The sequence below is a fragment of the Hemitrygon akajei genome, chromosome 20 (genome assembly GCF_048418815.1).
Source record: "Hemitrygon akajei chromosome 20, sHemAka1.3, whole genome shotgun sequence".
In the NCBI taxonomy this organism is placed as follows: domain Eukaryota; kingdom Metazoa; phylum Chordata; class Chondrichthyes; order Myliobatiformes; family Dasyatidae; genus Hemitrygon; species Hemitrygon akajei.
The window spans coordinates 41,751,619-41,765,273 of record NC_133143.1 but is presented as its reverse complement, the minus strand read 5'-3'; the positions used below and the strand labels follow the sequence as shown (position 1 = coordinate 41,765,273).

General features: G+C 37.1%; 1 protein-coding gene across 1 annotated transcript in view; it reads right to left on the bottom strand.

The window, feature by feature from the left end:
* Positions 1–13,655, bottom strand: part of glb1 (galactosidase, beta 1) — a 71,260-nt gene that overhangs the window by 37,601 nt on the left and 20,004 nt on the right. Inside the window, exons 8-13 of the mRNA XM_073024243.1 lie at positions 11,782–11,903; positions 11,644–11,684; positions 10,502–10,614; positions 8,101–8,175; positions 6,746–6,832; positions 463–576 (exon numbers count right to left, since the gene is read on the bottom strand). Coding sequence (XP_072880344.1) covers positions 463–576; positions 6,746–6,832; positions 8,101–8,175; positions 10,502–10,614; positions 11,644–11,684; positions 11,782–11,903 — 552 coding nt within the window. The remainder of the gene's footprint in view (positions 1–462; positions 577–6,745; positions 6,833–8,100; positions 8,176–10,501; positions 10,615–11,643; positions 11,685–11,781; positions 11,904–13,655) is intronic.

Below are 13,655 nucleotides of genomic sequence, written 5' to 3'. Positions count from 1 at the left end.
CCTGCTGAATTCCCACACTCTGTGTGTGTTGCTTGGATTTCCAGCATCTGCAGATTTTCTCTTGTTTTGATTGACCTGCATTTGTTCTTTTTTTTAAAATATTCATTATCTGAGGGATGCAGAAAATAAAATTTGCAGGAGCCAAATAGGCACCAGTTTCATCAGAGGTATTTCTGGAGCCTGGCTGACACAAGGAAAGCTATAATTTAAAAAAGGTATTTGTCTGTCTATTGTCAGCAACTTCCAAGTACTGTATATACTTCCCATATACGCCAGCTACAACCCTTTCAGCCCCGTCACGTCAGTTGAATTCGCCAAGAAAATTCAGGATTTACTATTACACTGCTCTAGAATTTTTAAAAAATATTCTGTAATGTTCATAAACTCTAGAAAGTAATATTACATCCTAGAGATATTATATACTGACTGAACACCGATTGGGGAAAAAACAGGACACCTTACCCCATCCACCATGACGTAGGCCCGGTCATGAACCCCGTTCAAAGGTGATGACAGTGCAGTAGGCCAATTGCAACTTACTGGGAGAGTCGTTCGATAGAGCATGTATCCAAAATACTGTGGAAAAACAAAACAACAAATTCTGATTAGAAGTGCTATCAGAAATTCAGCATATATAGGAAATTTCACCAATAGAAGAAGTTGGATGCAATGCAATGACCTGCATAAGAGCCAGACACCAGCAAAAAGCAGCACACACCAGGCAAGCGAGCAAGGGAAGTGAAATAACCAATGAGCAGCTTGCAATCAGCAAAACTGACATTGTACTTGCTTACATGAGCAAAGCAAACAAGTCACTATCTTCATTCTAGACCATAGTCATTTCAATAACACTATCAGACACAGATCAAGGAAAGCTTTACTGATGCACTTCAAGAACAGAAAAAGAACCAAGGGATACATTATTACGTAGATGTTTAAAGCTTATTTTGTTCTTCAAAATGAAAGTTTGCTTAAAATAATCTATGAGAAAGAAATTCAGACTGAAAAATACAAGATAAGATTAGAGCAAGACTAACTAATTTGATTTATTTGAAGTTGGAGAATTCAACTGAACACCAAGTTCTCCAACTTCTGGTAAAGTTCTTGCCCCTCTACCCACTTCACCCCTACACTCACCAAAGTCCCCATCACCTTGTTTCTTTCCTTTCCTCCACCTACTCCATATGCCAATCACCTGCATACTATTGCTATTGATTCCCCTTTCTTATTATTCCTATCTGCCTTCCCCACCTCCCTTCCTCGATTCTATGCTCCACCTTCCTCCCATAAACAAGAGAAAATCTGCAGATGCTGGAAATCCAAGCAACACACACAAAATTCTGGAGGAACTCAGCAGGCCAAGCAGCATCTATGGAAAAGAGTAAAAAGTCAACATTTCGGTGCTGATGAAGGGGCTCAACCCAAAACATCGACTGTTTGACTCTTTTCCATAAATGCTTCCTGGCCTGCTGAATTTCTCCAGCGTTTTATGTGTGTGTGTCCTACCTTCCACCCCTCAGATTCCATCATCTTCAGCCCTTTGTCTCTTTCACCTCACAGATACCAGTGTTCTTTTCACTCTCCTCTTCCCCCACCCATCTGCCTATTACGCCGCTTTTCCAGAATCCAGCTCTTGCTCCACATGTTCCCTCTAACTTATTTTATGGTAGATAACTCCCCTCTATCTTTCAGTTCAAATGAAGGGTCGCTACATGAAACATCGACTTCCCACTTCTCTCTGTAGATACTGCCAGACCTGCTGAGTTCCTCCAGTATTTTGTGTGTTGAATAGATTCCAGTATCTGCAATCTGTCTCAATTTCATACATATTATTATTTAGAAGTTTAAGTTGGAGAACACTCTTAGCATTAAAATTCCTTACATTAATATTTGAAACAAACCTAAATACAACAGGAGTCAGAATGTGTGACAGAATTGCAAATACTGGAGGAGTGTAGACAACTGAAAATGGTGAGGCTAAACAAGGTTGAAGATGAGGAGGGTCAGGACACAAAGGGATTTGAAAACAAAAAAACTACACACTGCTTAATCAGTAATCAACATGGGAATCTAACCGTAGGGATGATGGGTGATCAGGGCTTGGTGTGAATCAGGATGCAGACAGAAAAACTTGAATTTATATACAGAAGAACAAGCAATCCCTGGGAATAGTAATGTGTAAAAGGAAGTAAGTGTTTGAGTGATGGCTTCATTAGGTGAGGCTGTTCCTTGGACAATGTAGCTAAGGAATTAGAACTAAGCTGTTTTGGCAATGGCACATTTTAACGATGAAATCCAATATCAGGATTGCAAATACGCTTGTTCAGCTTTGGGGTTAGGGTTAATTAGGAAAGAAGCTGGTTGATGGGTAAGGAAATTTCAGTCTGCGAGTGATAACAGCTTAAGTCTTTCCATTATCATACTGGAGAAATCTCTGCTCATTCAGTACCAGATTATGGAATTGTAGTGGGGTAAGGGCTGGGGTGAAAAAGATCATTAGAGCAAAAAAGGGGTTGACAGTAGTTCACTGGTGAAGTGCTTGGAGATCAGAAAGCTAAACCATTAAAATCAATTCTATGAGTTCCACACACAAAAATACTGAAGGAACTCAGCAGGTCAGGCAGCATCTATGGAGAGGAATAAGCAGTCAACATTTTGGGCTGAGACCCTTCAATGCCAACTGTTTATTTCTCTCCATAGATGCTGCTTGACCACCTGAGTTCCTCCAGCAATTTTGGTGTGCTTTCTTGATTTAAGCATCTCCTGTGTTTATGAATTTTATGAGTTCAATGTGATAGATACCACCAGATTTTCAGTAAGTCCATAGAGAAGCAAATACTTAATGGATTGCAGCTATGGCCAACAAAGTGAAAACCATGATTGTATAATATTCAGGCGAGTTAAATACATCACTGAATAGAGAAAAAGAACAGCCAATATGTTTTGCTTTTGTGATGTGGCAAATGTTCTTCACTGAAATCTCAACAATCTATTTTGTCAGTGAAGTTTTAATGTTGTTTACATTCTTTATTTGCTGCTTTTGTAGGCTTAAGTGAGAGTGTACTAGCTAATGACGTACAGTTGAGCATTTAAGCTTTCAAAATCATCTGGCAAAATACCGAGTAAAAAATCTTGTGAGCCAAATTGATTCCAATGGAATGGGACACTGACTAACGAACAGAAAGTAATGAGTGTATTTAAGCAGTTGTGGCCAGAATGGATGGAATCAGTGTTAGGATCAATGTATTATTTATTATATATTAGTAACCTACCTTCGGGTATTCAGAGCAAACATAAGGGTCTGTAGATGCCACAGTAAAATGCAGCATTATGTGTGTGCGGGTTTTTGGATCATTAGATAGATGGACTAATGAAACAGGCAGACATTGTAGATGAAATTTAATGCAGATTTGCATAAAGCAATCCAATTATAAACACAGAAGAGCAAAATTAATGAAATGATATAATTTTAAAGCAGTGCAGGGAGAAACAGATCTTGGGGACATATATACACACATACACACATCACTGAATGCATCCCAAAGTGTCAGGAAGGGTACTAAAATAATCAAGCTAAATGGAAATGTATTTAGTCTTGTGGAACAGAACAAAGAATTTGGTAAGAAAGATTCACAGAACAAATGAATGATTTAATTAAGTTTATATTCTCAGTTGCTCATACTATACTCATTATTTTTTATTCACTAAATTACAGGACAGTACAAAACCTCTGTTCATTGCCATCTCTAATTTCCCTTTGACCAATTGAAGAGGTAACTGAAGAATCAACGACACGATGTGGACATGATGGTCACATATAATTCATACTGGATAAAGATGGAAGATTTCTTTCACTAGATCATTAATAACATAAGCCTTCTTTCATAATTTCATAACTTAAATTCCCCATGTGCTACTATAGACTTGAACTTAGGTTTCTTAATTCAAAGTTAACCACTGATAGTACTTATATGTTATTATATCCATGTAGTCAATAAAAGCAAAGCAACAGAGTTTTGTTAGAGAAGTAAAATTCATGGCCTTTATCATATAGGGATATGAAAGAGAACATGTTACCAAATACTAAACCAATATGCTTAACATTCAGAAAAAACTGCTTGAAAATTATCTACAGTATTAATTCCATTTCAGGACACCACACTTTAATAAAGCTTTGGAAACAATGCAGAGTATTTCTTCCTCAAAGACATGCCAATTGGTAGGTTAATTGGCCACTGTAAATTGTCTCTAGAACGTAGGCAATTGTGAGGAGTCGAGAGGAATGTGGGGAGAATTTGAAGAAAAAATGGGTCTAAGCAAATTCCAGTTCTTGAACCTGGCTCTGAAAAGATCTTAACACTGTCTCCAACTACATTTATTTTTTCTCTTCCCATCTTGCTCTAGTGTCAATATGTTTATTTCGTACTTTAGCTTTGCACACATGTAAATTATGTTAATTTATATTAACTTTAAGTTTATGTTGACTTATGTTTGTCTTCATCTTGTAATGAATGCTGCTGCCTTTGCAAAAGATTGATTTTGATGGCATTTATACCCCACATATAAGTTTGAACCTGAACTTGGATAGGCTCTCTCAGAGTCTGGCAGCAACAAAATGCTTGCTTTAAATGAATAAAAACAGTAAATAACAGAAAAATTCAGCAAGTAGAATGGCATCTGTGAAATGAGAAAGATTAAACTGTTCCTCTTTCTACAGACATTGTCTGAGTTGTCTAGCATATTCTTTTTTTGTTTCAAATTTCCAGCATCTGAGGTTTTTTTTTTAAAAAAATTGACCTTAAATGAATGAAGAAATACTAGAGAAATTTGGAGAGGAGCTTCCAGAGCTTCGGTTCTAATCAGTTAAAGCCATGGTCAAATTTGCAAGGAAAAATATCCGATCAACTGCATTGGGAGCAACAACAAAGTTTTAAAGCTGTGAGAATGTGCTTGCAGATTAAATAAAACACATGATAAAATGCCCCTTATTGACGGGCAATAACTGTGTGGGGCAGTTGGAGAACACGTGAGGATAGATGTTTGTGCCAAGGTGTGATGTCTCTGAGGAGGGTGCAATATTTTTTGCAGAGGAAGTGTTGTTTGTTGGTTGGAGCGTGGGGTGTATGCTTCTGCAATCATTCCTCGTTTGAAGGTTTTTTTTTAAACAAGTGTCTGTGTTTGATGTCTATCAAAATTCTACTCGTAGCTGAAAGCTGTTCACCCTGTACAAACTTGTCATTGTGGCTGTCTGTCTTCAGTTCCGTATACTTTTAAACTTCTGAGTTAACAAATTACACTTGTGAGAAGCAACTTAAATAGTAAGAATGTTCCATGAGCTCATGATCGCAGAAAGTTCCTCACAAGATGACAGATATTTCGAATCCTGACCCATTACAGTGCATCAATATTTCTAAGTTGTATGAAAGATGCATTTTTTACTCCTGTACTTCAGGACTTGGAGGCGATTTTGGAATGGACATCAATGGTCAAAGGCAAACAAGGGCATATTTTTCTTTTAAAGAAAGGTACTTGCTGACAACTGTGAAGAATTAGGAGATTTTGGAGATAAGAGCCTGAACATTACATCGGAGCATCTGGCCGTAATAAAACTGAAAAGAGACTTTTGTTCCACATAATGTAGGTTAAAATATGTGAATGGCAATGAACTTTCCTATAGTATTTTCAGTTTTATCTGAGGTTATCTAAAATTCTGTAAAGAAAGAAGCAACATGTTAAAATAGATCTGCATACAAGCACCTACTCGGTTTCATTGTGACTATCTTTCTATCAAGTCAATGTTAAATGATAAAGCAAGATGTGAACAGTACCAGAAGAATAAAGGACCTATTTTCTACCATGGGCTGACATTTTCTAGTTAATGTGAATTATGAGTGAATCTTTTAAGTCCGGTTGTGTGTCTGTGTGGTAGGGAAAAGGTGACAGTGACAACTGAGATTTGTGCAGCAGGTTGGTGAGTAACTTCATATGGCATTTTGGGTCATTTGATGTGAGTTTGTTGAACTATCTGATTTTTGATTTAACAGAAAAACATGGTTGAGGCATTGAAAATTACCAAAAAAATGACCACATCTCTACAATAACAATTTAATTCTTTGAACTTCTGAACTGAGCCACAATTTGTTATAAGAAAAAAGGGTAATCATTTTGGAGCCAGAAAAGGTGATCAAACCTCAATTGGCTATGACATACTACATGTAAAGAAATAAAGTTTTAACTAGCAAAACAGAACTAAATGTTGACACAAACTGTTAATCCAATAATTTTTAGATATGGAATTTTGAAATGAAATAAATGGATTATTGTATATCATTATGTGATGTTTCTGGAATAACACTGGCATTTAAATGAATAAAACAAGATTGCTTTATTAACCTGGACTTTGTGGGAACAAAGCGATATGTCAGCTGCAGCTGACTCATATCGTTTCATATTGCCAAATCATATTGTTTCCTCACAGCCCGGTAGCACATGCTTTGCGTCCCGGTGGCTGGGGACCACTGTTTAAAAGCACTCAAAAATAAAAGTATGTGTTATTTTGAGAGTTATATGATTAGAGGGACTTGGGAAAAAAAGTGTGATTTCAATGGATTCACAATTAGATATGATCTTATATGTTCCAATATTAAGGGGCTGTATATTTAATTTAAATTGGCAAGCAAACTGAATAAAGCAATGATTCATATTTAATGCAACATACCTGAGAGGAAAAAATACTAAAGATTACCTGCTTCATTTCAACAAATGTCAGTGGATATTTTGACTTCACAGAGGCAGATGACAGCAAGCCTAGCAATTCTACAACACTCTGTAACTATAAAATAGGAACAGTCATTGATCACGTGATTTATATAGACAAAATTTGTCTCTTAACAAGTTACAAAGAGCCAGTTAAAAACAAAGCTATAATACTGCTCAGGATTAACTAAACTTTTAAACATTTACAAAGAGAACATCTGACACAAACAATGTTAATGAGTGGGCCTCCTGAGATAGCAATTTATCAGTCACTTATGTGAGAGAGATAGGCTAATCTTGCTGTAAAATTATAAACTTACCAAATATAATTGCCTCAGGTTTGATTGCACTGTGTTGCTAAGATCTTGATTCCCATCTACTCTGCTCTTTCAGCTAGGAGAAACTGACCATGTTCTCAGTAAATTTCATGCTCCTGCTCATGGTGTGCAGATTTGCCCCAATATCTGTCAGTACCTCCAGTTGAACTCTGTCTTTTTGTGTGTTTCCCCTTGGCTATCAGTCTGTGGTGTTGTATTGTCATCTGCTCCTGTCTCCACTCCTGCTCTACTCTGGCCCCTGTATTACTGAGTACTCTGTCTCTAACCTGTTTCTCATTATTACCTGTATTGCTGCCACCCGCGTCTCATTGTGCTCCACCTATCATCTGCCTCTCTGTTTATTGCTCAGTGTATTTCAGTCCTGTGTTTTCACCTGTTTGTTCCCAGATTGTGCCAGTGAACTTTCCTGAACCTTTCCAACGTTCGTATCTGAACTCTGTCCATCCGAATATCGACTCTGCCTGTTTCCTGATTCTGGTTTTTGGATTTCTCGCGATGTTTTGATCTCTGCCTGAACTTTGACGCCGACTTTGTTTGTACCTCGGGATTTGTCATTCAATTAATATCACTGTGTGCACAGTACTGGGTCTGCGATTGGATCCCTGCTCCAGCGCCCTGACAATATCATGTTAACAGAGAATTTTGAAATATAAATCTCATCCTGTTTAATCACAGAAATATCAGGCACAAGGAAACTACAACCATAGCAAGTAATAAGTAGATATGCTTTCCCATTTACATGACTGAGGGAAATTAATTAAACAGTGCATAATCTCCATATTACTTTGGAACAACAGCCCAAATTATGGGATCAGGTCCACATTTAATTTTCCCAATGCCTTCTATTAAGCATCTAAGGATTTTTATCTTGATGGGAGCTATACAAATGCATACAGCCACGCCAAACATCTTACAAATAATTACTTTTGAAATATTATCAATGTTGTGACGTAGGAAACACTGGCTAGGAATTTAACCATGCGCTGCTTCAGAATATACTTTTTACCTTTTTAACTTTGATTAGCCCATATGCAAATTTTGGGGTTGCTGGCAAAACAGGGCCAGCTGGTAACTTCTTGTACTAAAAAAAGACAACAAAAACATGATTAGACTGCTTTAAATCTCATTAGCAAGTAGATTACAAATACATTTACCATTATTTTCATCCAATTGAGTATGGTGTTTATAGGTCAAAATTATGTTGACGATAAGGGCGTTTTAAGGTGTAACTATCTTAAAGATAATTAATTTATGCTTCAACTTCCATGAACAATTAGGAGATGTCTATGAGGTCAACTGAGCAAGTAGTTCCAGAATATATAATAAATTTGATGAGTTTAGAGTGCAGAAAATAGGTACAACTGCCTTCTGCGGTGCATTCTCAAGGATATGCTCTCCATTCTTTGATCTCTGAGGTACACATCAATGATTTTGACATTAATAATTTCAAAGGCCAGATTGAAATGTTTGCAGAGAGCGTATAAAAGCTGCAGTGGGATTGATGGAAAATATCAAAGGACAGATCATGTAGGCCAGAAAATGGCAAGTGTAGTCAATTCAAAAAATACGGGCACTAGACAAAGAAATTGGAACACTGCCTCTAACTCTACAGACTCTGGTTAAACAACAGAGTAGTGTGTATTGTCCAGTCAATATATTAGAGAAAGCATTGGAAATTTATGAGGATATCTTAAAGTGACACAGAACAAGGCCAATTAGCCCATCAGGTACATGTTGACTCCTAGCAGAGAAATCCCACTAGTTCCATTTACCCCTTCTTAAACCTAATCTACACTGGAAAGATTTATACAGTTGTCAATTAACCTGCCGGCACTTCTTTGGGATGTTAGGGGAAACTAGAACACTGAGACAAAACATACGCAGTCATGAAGAGAACATGCAAAATCTCCAAAGACAGGACACGGGGTCAGGATTAAATCCAGTCTCTGGAGCTAAGAGATGCACTGCCACGCCTGGAGATATTAATATAATAGAGAAATTTAGCTGAGGTTAGCTTTAAGAAGAGTGGAGGCTTTGGAAATATTTAAAGTAAAATGATGAGAGGCATGAATAGGATGAATACAAGATCGATCATAGACATAAAATAATATAGTGCATTTAGTGGTGAGTTGAGCAGTTCCTTTTTATTTAGTGAATGGAATCCAGATCTCTCCTATCTCTGAAACAGTAGAGGGAAAAACTCACTACGTTTAAGAGGTCCCTGGATGAGCACTTGATGTGCCATGATCCCAGTGCTCTGGACCCAGAGATAACTAAGGTTGGAATGATCCTTAACAGTTTACAGGAACATTATGGACTGAATAACATCCAATACACTTCCATACTTCAACAACTATATAAAATTCTGACTTTCTTCAGGGCAATAATTGTGATGGCATATTTGAGCTCCACACCTGTACAATATTAAATAAACAAAATTATGGCTACAATTTTGTTTGTAATGTTTGCCAAATGGCCAGAGACTACTCAAAATCTTTTATTCAAAAAAATGTGATTTAGAAATTATGGCAAACTGGGTTGTAGTTTATCACATACCAATTACAGAGGACATATGGTGCATTAGCCTTCATTAGTCTCTGTAAAACTGTTTAGACCAAACTTGAAATACATGTTCAGTTCTGGTCACCTCATGATAGGAAGGATGTGAAAGATTTAGAGAAGGTGCAGAGGTGATTTACCAGGATGATGTCAGGATTTAAGAGCATGTTTTATGAAGGTAGGTTGAGCAAGCTTAGAGTTTTTCACTTTGGAGAGAAAGATGATGAGATGTAACTTGATAGGGTTTAATAAGTTGAGTGGATGGACCAATTTTTTCCCCAGGGCAGAAAAGGCGAATACGAGGGGGTGTAACTTGAAGGTGTTGAGAGGAAAGTATAGGGGAGACGTCAGAGGCAGATTTTTTTTTTTTACAGAGAGTGCTAGGTGCATAGAATGCACTGCCTGGGCTGGTGGTAGAGGGAAATGCATTAATGACATTTAAGTCACTCTTAGATAGGCACATAGATGAAAGAAAACTAGAGGGCTACGTGGAAGTGAAGGCTTCAATTGATCCTAGACCATAAGACATAGGGGCAGAATTAAGCCATTCAACCAATCAAGTCTGCTCCACCATTCCAACATAGCTGATCCTGGATCCCACTCAACCCCATACACCTGCCTTCTCACCATATCCCTTGATGCCCAGACTGATCAGGAAACGGTCAACTTCCGCCTTAAATATAGCCATGGGCTTGGGTCGCACTGCAGTCTGTGGCAGAGCATTCCACAGATTCACTACTCTCCGGCTAAAAAAAAATTATCTATGAACCAGTAACATAAGAGTGTAGTCCTGGACATCAGAGAGTACAACACACAGTCTTGTTGGAAATGCATTGTGTTTTACTTACCTTGCCAATAACTTTCCTAATGGCGAAGTATTTTTCTGTTGGGTCTCCTGCTTCTGATAAGGGAGCATCATAATCATAGCTTGTTGGCTGTGGACTATATGGAGAGTTTGCTCCTACAGAATTGAACAAAAATATGCTCCATACTCACCTCAGTATTACAGCAACTTAGGATAAGTCAAAACACATAAAATATTTAAGGTTAAAACATAAAGCACAAGGCTAGGGGTCAGAATCCCTCAGGAGCTGAGCAGTAATACAATGAGAGAAAGGCTATTGTGGAATATGTAGCTCAAAAAACAAACCCAAAAGGGATCTGCATGACACCTAATTGTTTAAATTACAAGATTAACTTACTTGAAAGTTTTCACAAATTTAATACATTACTTATTATTTCATTGCTCATGATATTTAAGAGGTCCCTGAGTGAGCACTTGATGTGCCACGGTCCCCAGTGCTCTGGACCCAGAGATAACTAAGGTTGGAATGATCTTCAACCATTTTCAGGAACATTATGGACTGAATAACATCCAATACAATAAGGCAATGATTGATTCAGCAGACAAAGCATTCATTTGGCAATTCATGAATACTCAAAAGGAAAATTTAGATTTTCTGGGAACAAATGGACAACTCTCTTCACATGGGTTGTGAACCAATTTTCTATGACTGGGAACTGACAGCCTGGTCACTGCCATAGTGCTTACAGCTATGCAAGGAATATACTCACAGTACGTATGTAACAGAACCAGGAGAGATGCTGACACAGCCAATAAGGTTGTTAATCAGCATATGAATCTTATTCTCCATAAAATGAGCAAGAAAAAGTGAGAGGTAAGATATCCAAATATCTTGGACTACACCATTGATTGCTCAGGCAGAGAAAAAAAATACTATTCCTACTTTCAGTGAGAAGCTACTGAGGATTAATTAGATTTCTACTAACAGTGAGATTGATCCCCAAAATATTGACAGGTTTCCTCTAATTTCCCACTTAAACCATTATTTCCTTCTTTCTGTGAAACTTTGACTGAAATTTCAGCAGGAGATAGGGAAAAGCTTCTTGTGAGGATTACCTCTGGGCTTTACTGATCCCAATAATTACTGATACCAGAAATAAGCCAAGATGGGTGTTAGATTCTCACCATTCCAATAGCCAAAATTAGTTCCACCTTCAAATAAGTACCTAGAGACAAAAATAGACATCAGATTTCAAAATGAAATTGCACTATTTAGTTTCTGAACATCTGAAACACATTAGAAAACACAAAAATAATACCTACATGTTAACATTAGCTCCAATGGCAAGAATATCATCCAATGATTGAGCAACAGCCTCCTTTCCAATCACAGAATGTTTCTGACCCCAGTGATCCAACCATCCTGTATAAAATTCAGAGTTTACCTAAAAAAAAAGTAATCCATTTCAATAAAATTTGGTTAACATTATTTAACAAATGGAACAGCTTTTCAGCATGTTGTCAATTACATTAAATCAGAGTACAATACATCCTATCATTCAACAGATTAATGGATCATAAGTTTACCATGTGGAAATCAACTGCATGCTCTCCACAGACCTATATCCTCACTTGGTTACATTTATCCAATTTGTCCTTAAAAGAAGCAACTGTGTCTACACTAATCATTTCCTTTGGCAAAGTATTTTGCACTCCAATAACTCTCCACGTCCAGCCACTTATCCTGTCTATTCAGTCTCAAATAATAATTTTAAGTTGATGATGAATGCTTGTACTCTCCAGAGGAAAAAATCTTTGTTATCCACTAATAAATTCCTTCATAATAAAACAAAAAGAAATATCGTGCTTTAAATTACACTCTTAATTTTCTACTGTGCTAAAAGGAACTATAACCAAAACTACTCATTTGCAACATTTTAAAAAGCATTTTTGAGAGAATTTAAAGATTTGCACATGATGTCCACAAAACTTAAGTGTTGAAACAGTAGCTATTCATCACTTAAGAGATGAAGGAAAGGATATTAATGGAACCATTTATAAAATGCTTTGCAAAACAAAAAGGAAGAAATGCTGAAATATCTCTGGTCAAATACATTAACTTCTCAAAAAGTTCCTCAAATTCTTTTTAAGATAAATTTGTTTTTGGCAAAACTGCATCTCGCTGGTCTTGGGGAACTGTTTGTGGGATTAGATTTTTAATATCAAAATGTGATTTCACTAAGATAAAATGCATTAGATTCACTAATCTAGACTTAAGCACTCAGTCCTGAGGCTGATTTATTGATGGGAGAAAGGTAACAGATGTGTTCCAAGTCAGTCTTGAGCAATGTCAATTCTTGAATATGCTCATATCAACATACAGTATCTAACCAAATAATTTATCCATTCACCAACAGGCTCAGAACTACAAGCATCAATATGAATCTACCCTCCAAAAAAAAAGCAAATTGCTAGAGCCAGTCAGTGGTTCAAGCAGCTCCTGTGAATGCAGAGGGATGGTCAGCATCTCATCTGAGGGTCTTCACCATCACTTTCCTTCCACAATGATGCCTGACCATCTGAGTTCTTGCAGCAAGTCATATTTTGCTCTGGATTCCAGCATCGGCATCTCCTATGTCTTCATTAAGCTAGCTATTTTCTTCAATAACTGAAAACATTTGAAAATCATTAAAGTAATTACTTTCGTTTGAGCTATCAATAGGCTAATCAGTATTTGTGGGGTAAAGGTTAACGTAATCAAGGATGTCCCCTCTATTTTTTTGTTGATGTAGAAATTAAGCAGACTTTTCTGTAACTGATACATTGAAAGGTAAATTGTGTAACTGTGCAATTGGACCAAATGTTTTAATATAGCATACAAGAAAGGTACAGTTTCCTAAACAGAGCAAATTATGCAGTGTTACAGAAAATTCCAGGACTGTAAGGATATTCAGCAGTGCAGTGGTAGAAACAGAACTGCAAATTAATGTCAAGGAAATCAGTCAGCAAGGAGCATTGAACTCTCTTTCCAGTTTTCTTCATTGCTACAAATGGAAGAGCTGATTCATTCCGTCTTACCCAAGGGACCAGGAACCAACCTGAATCAACCTGCTGATGGAGGTTTGTCCAGTCAAGAGGGCAAAATATTGCTAAATCTGGTAAAATAATGGGCAAATCCATTGTTAGATTGTATAAAG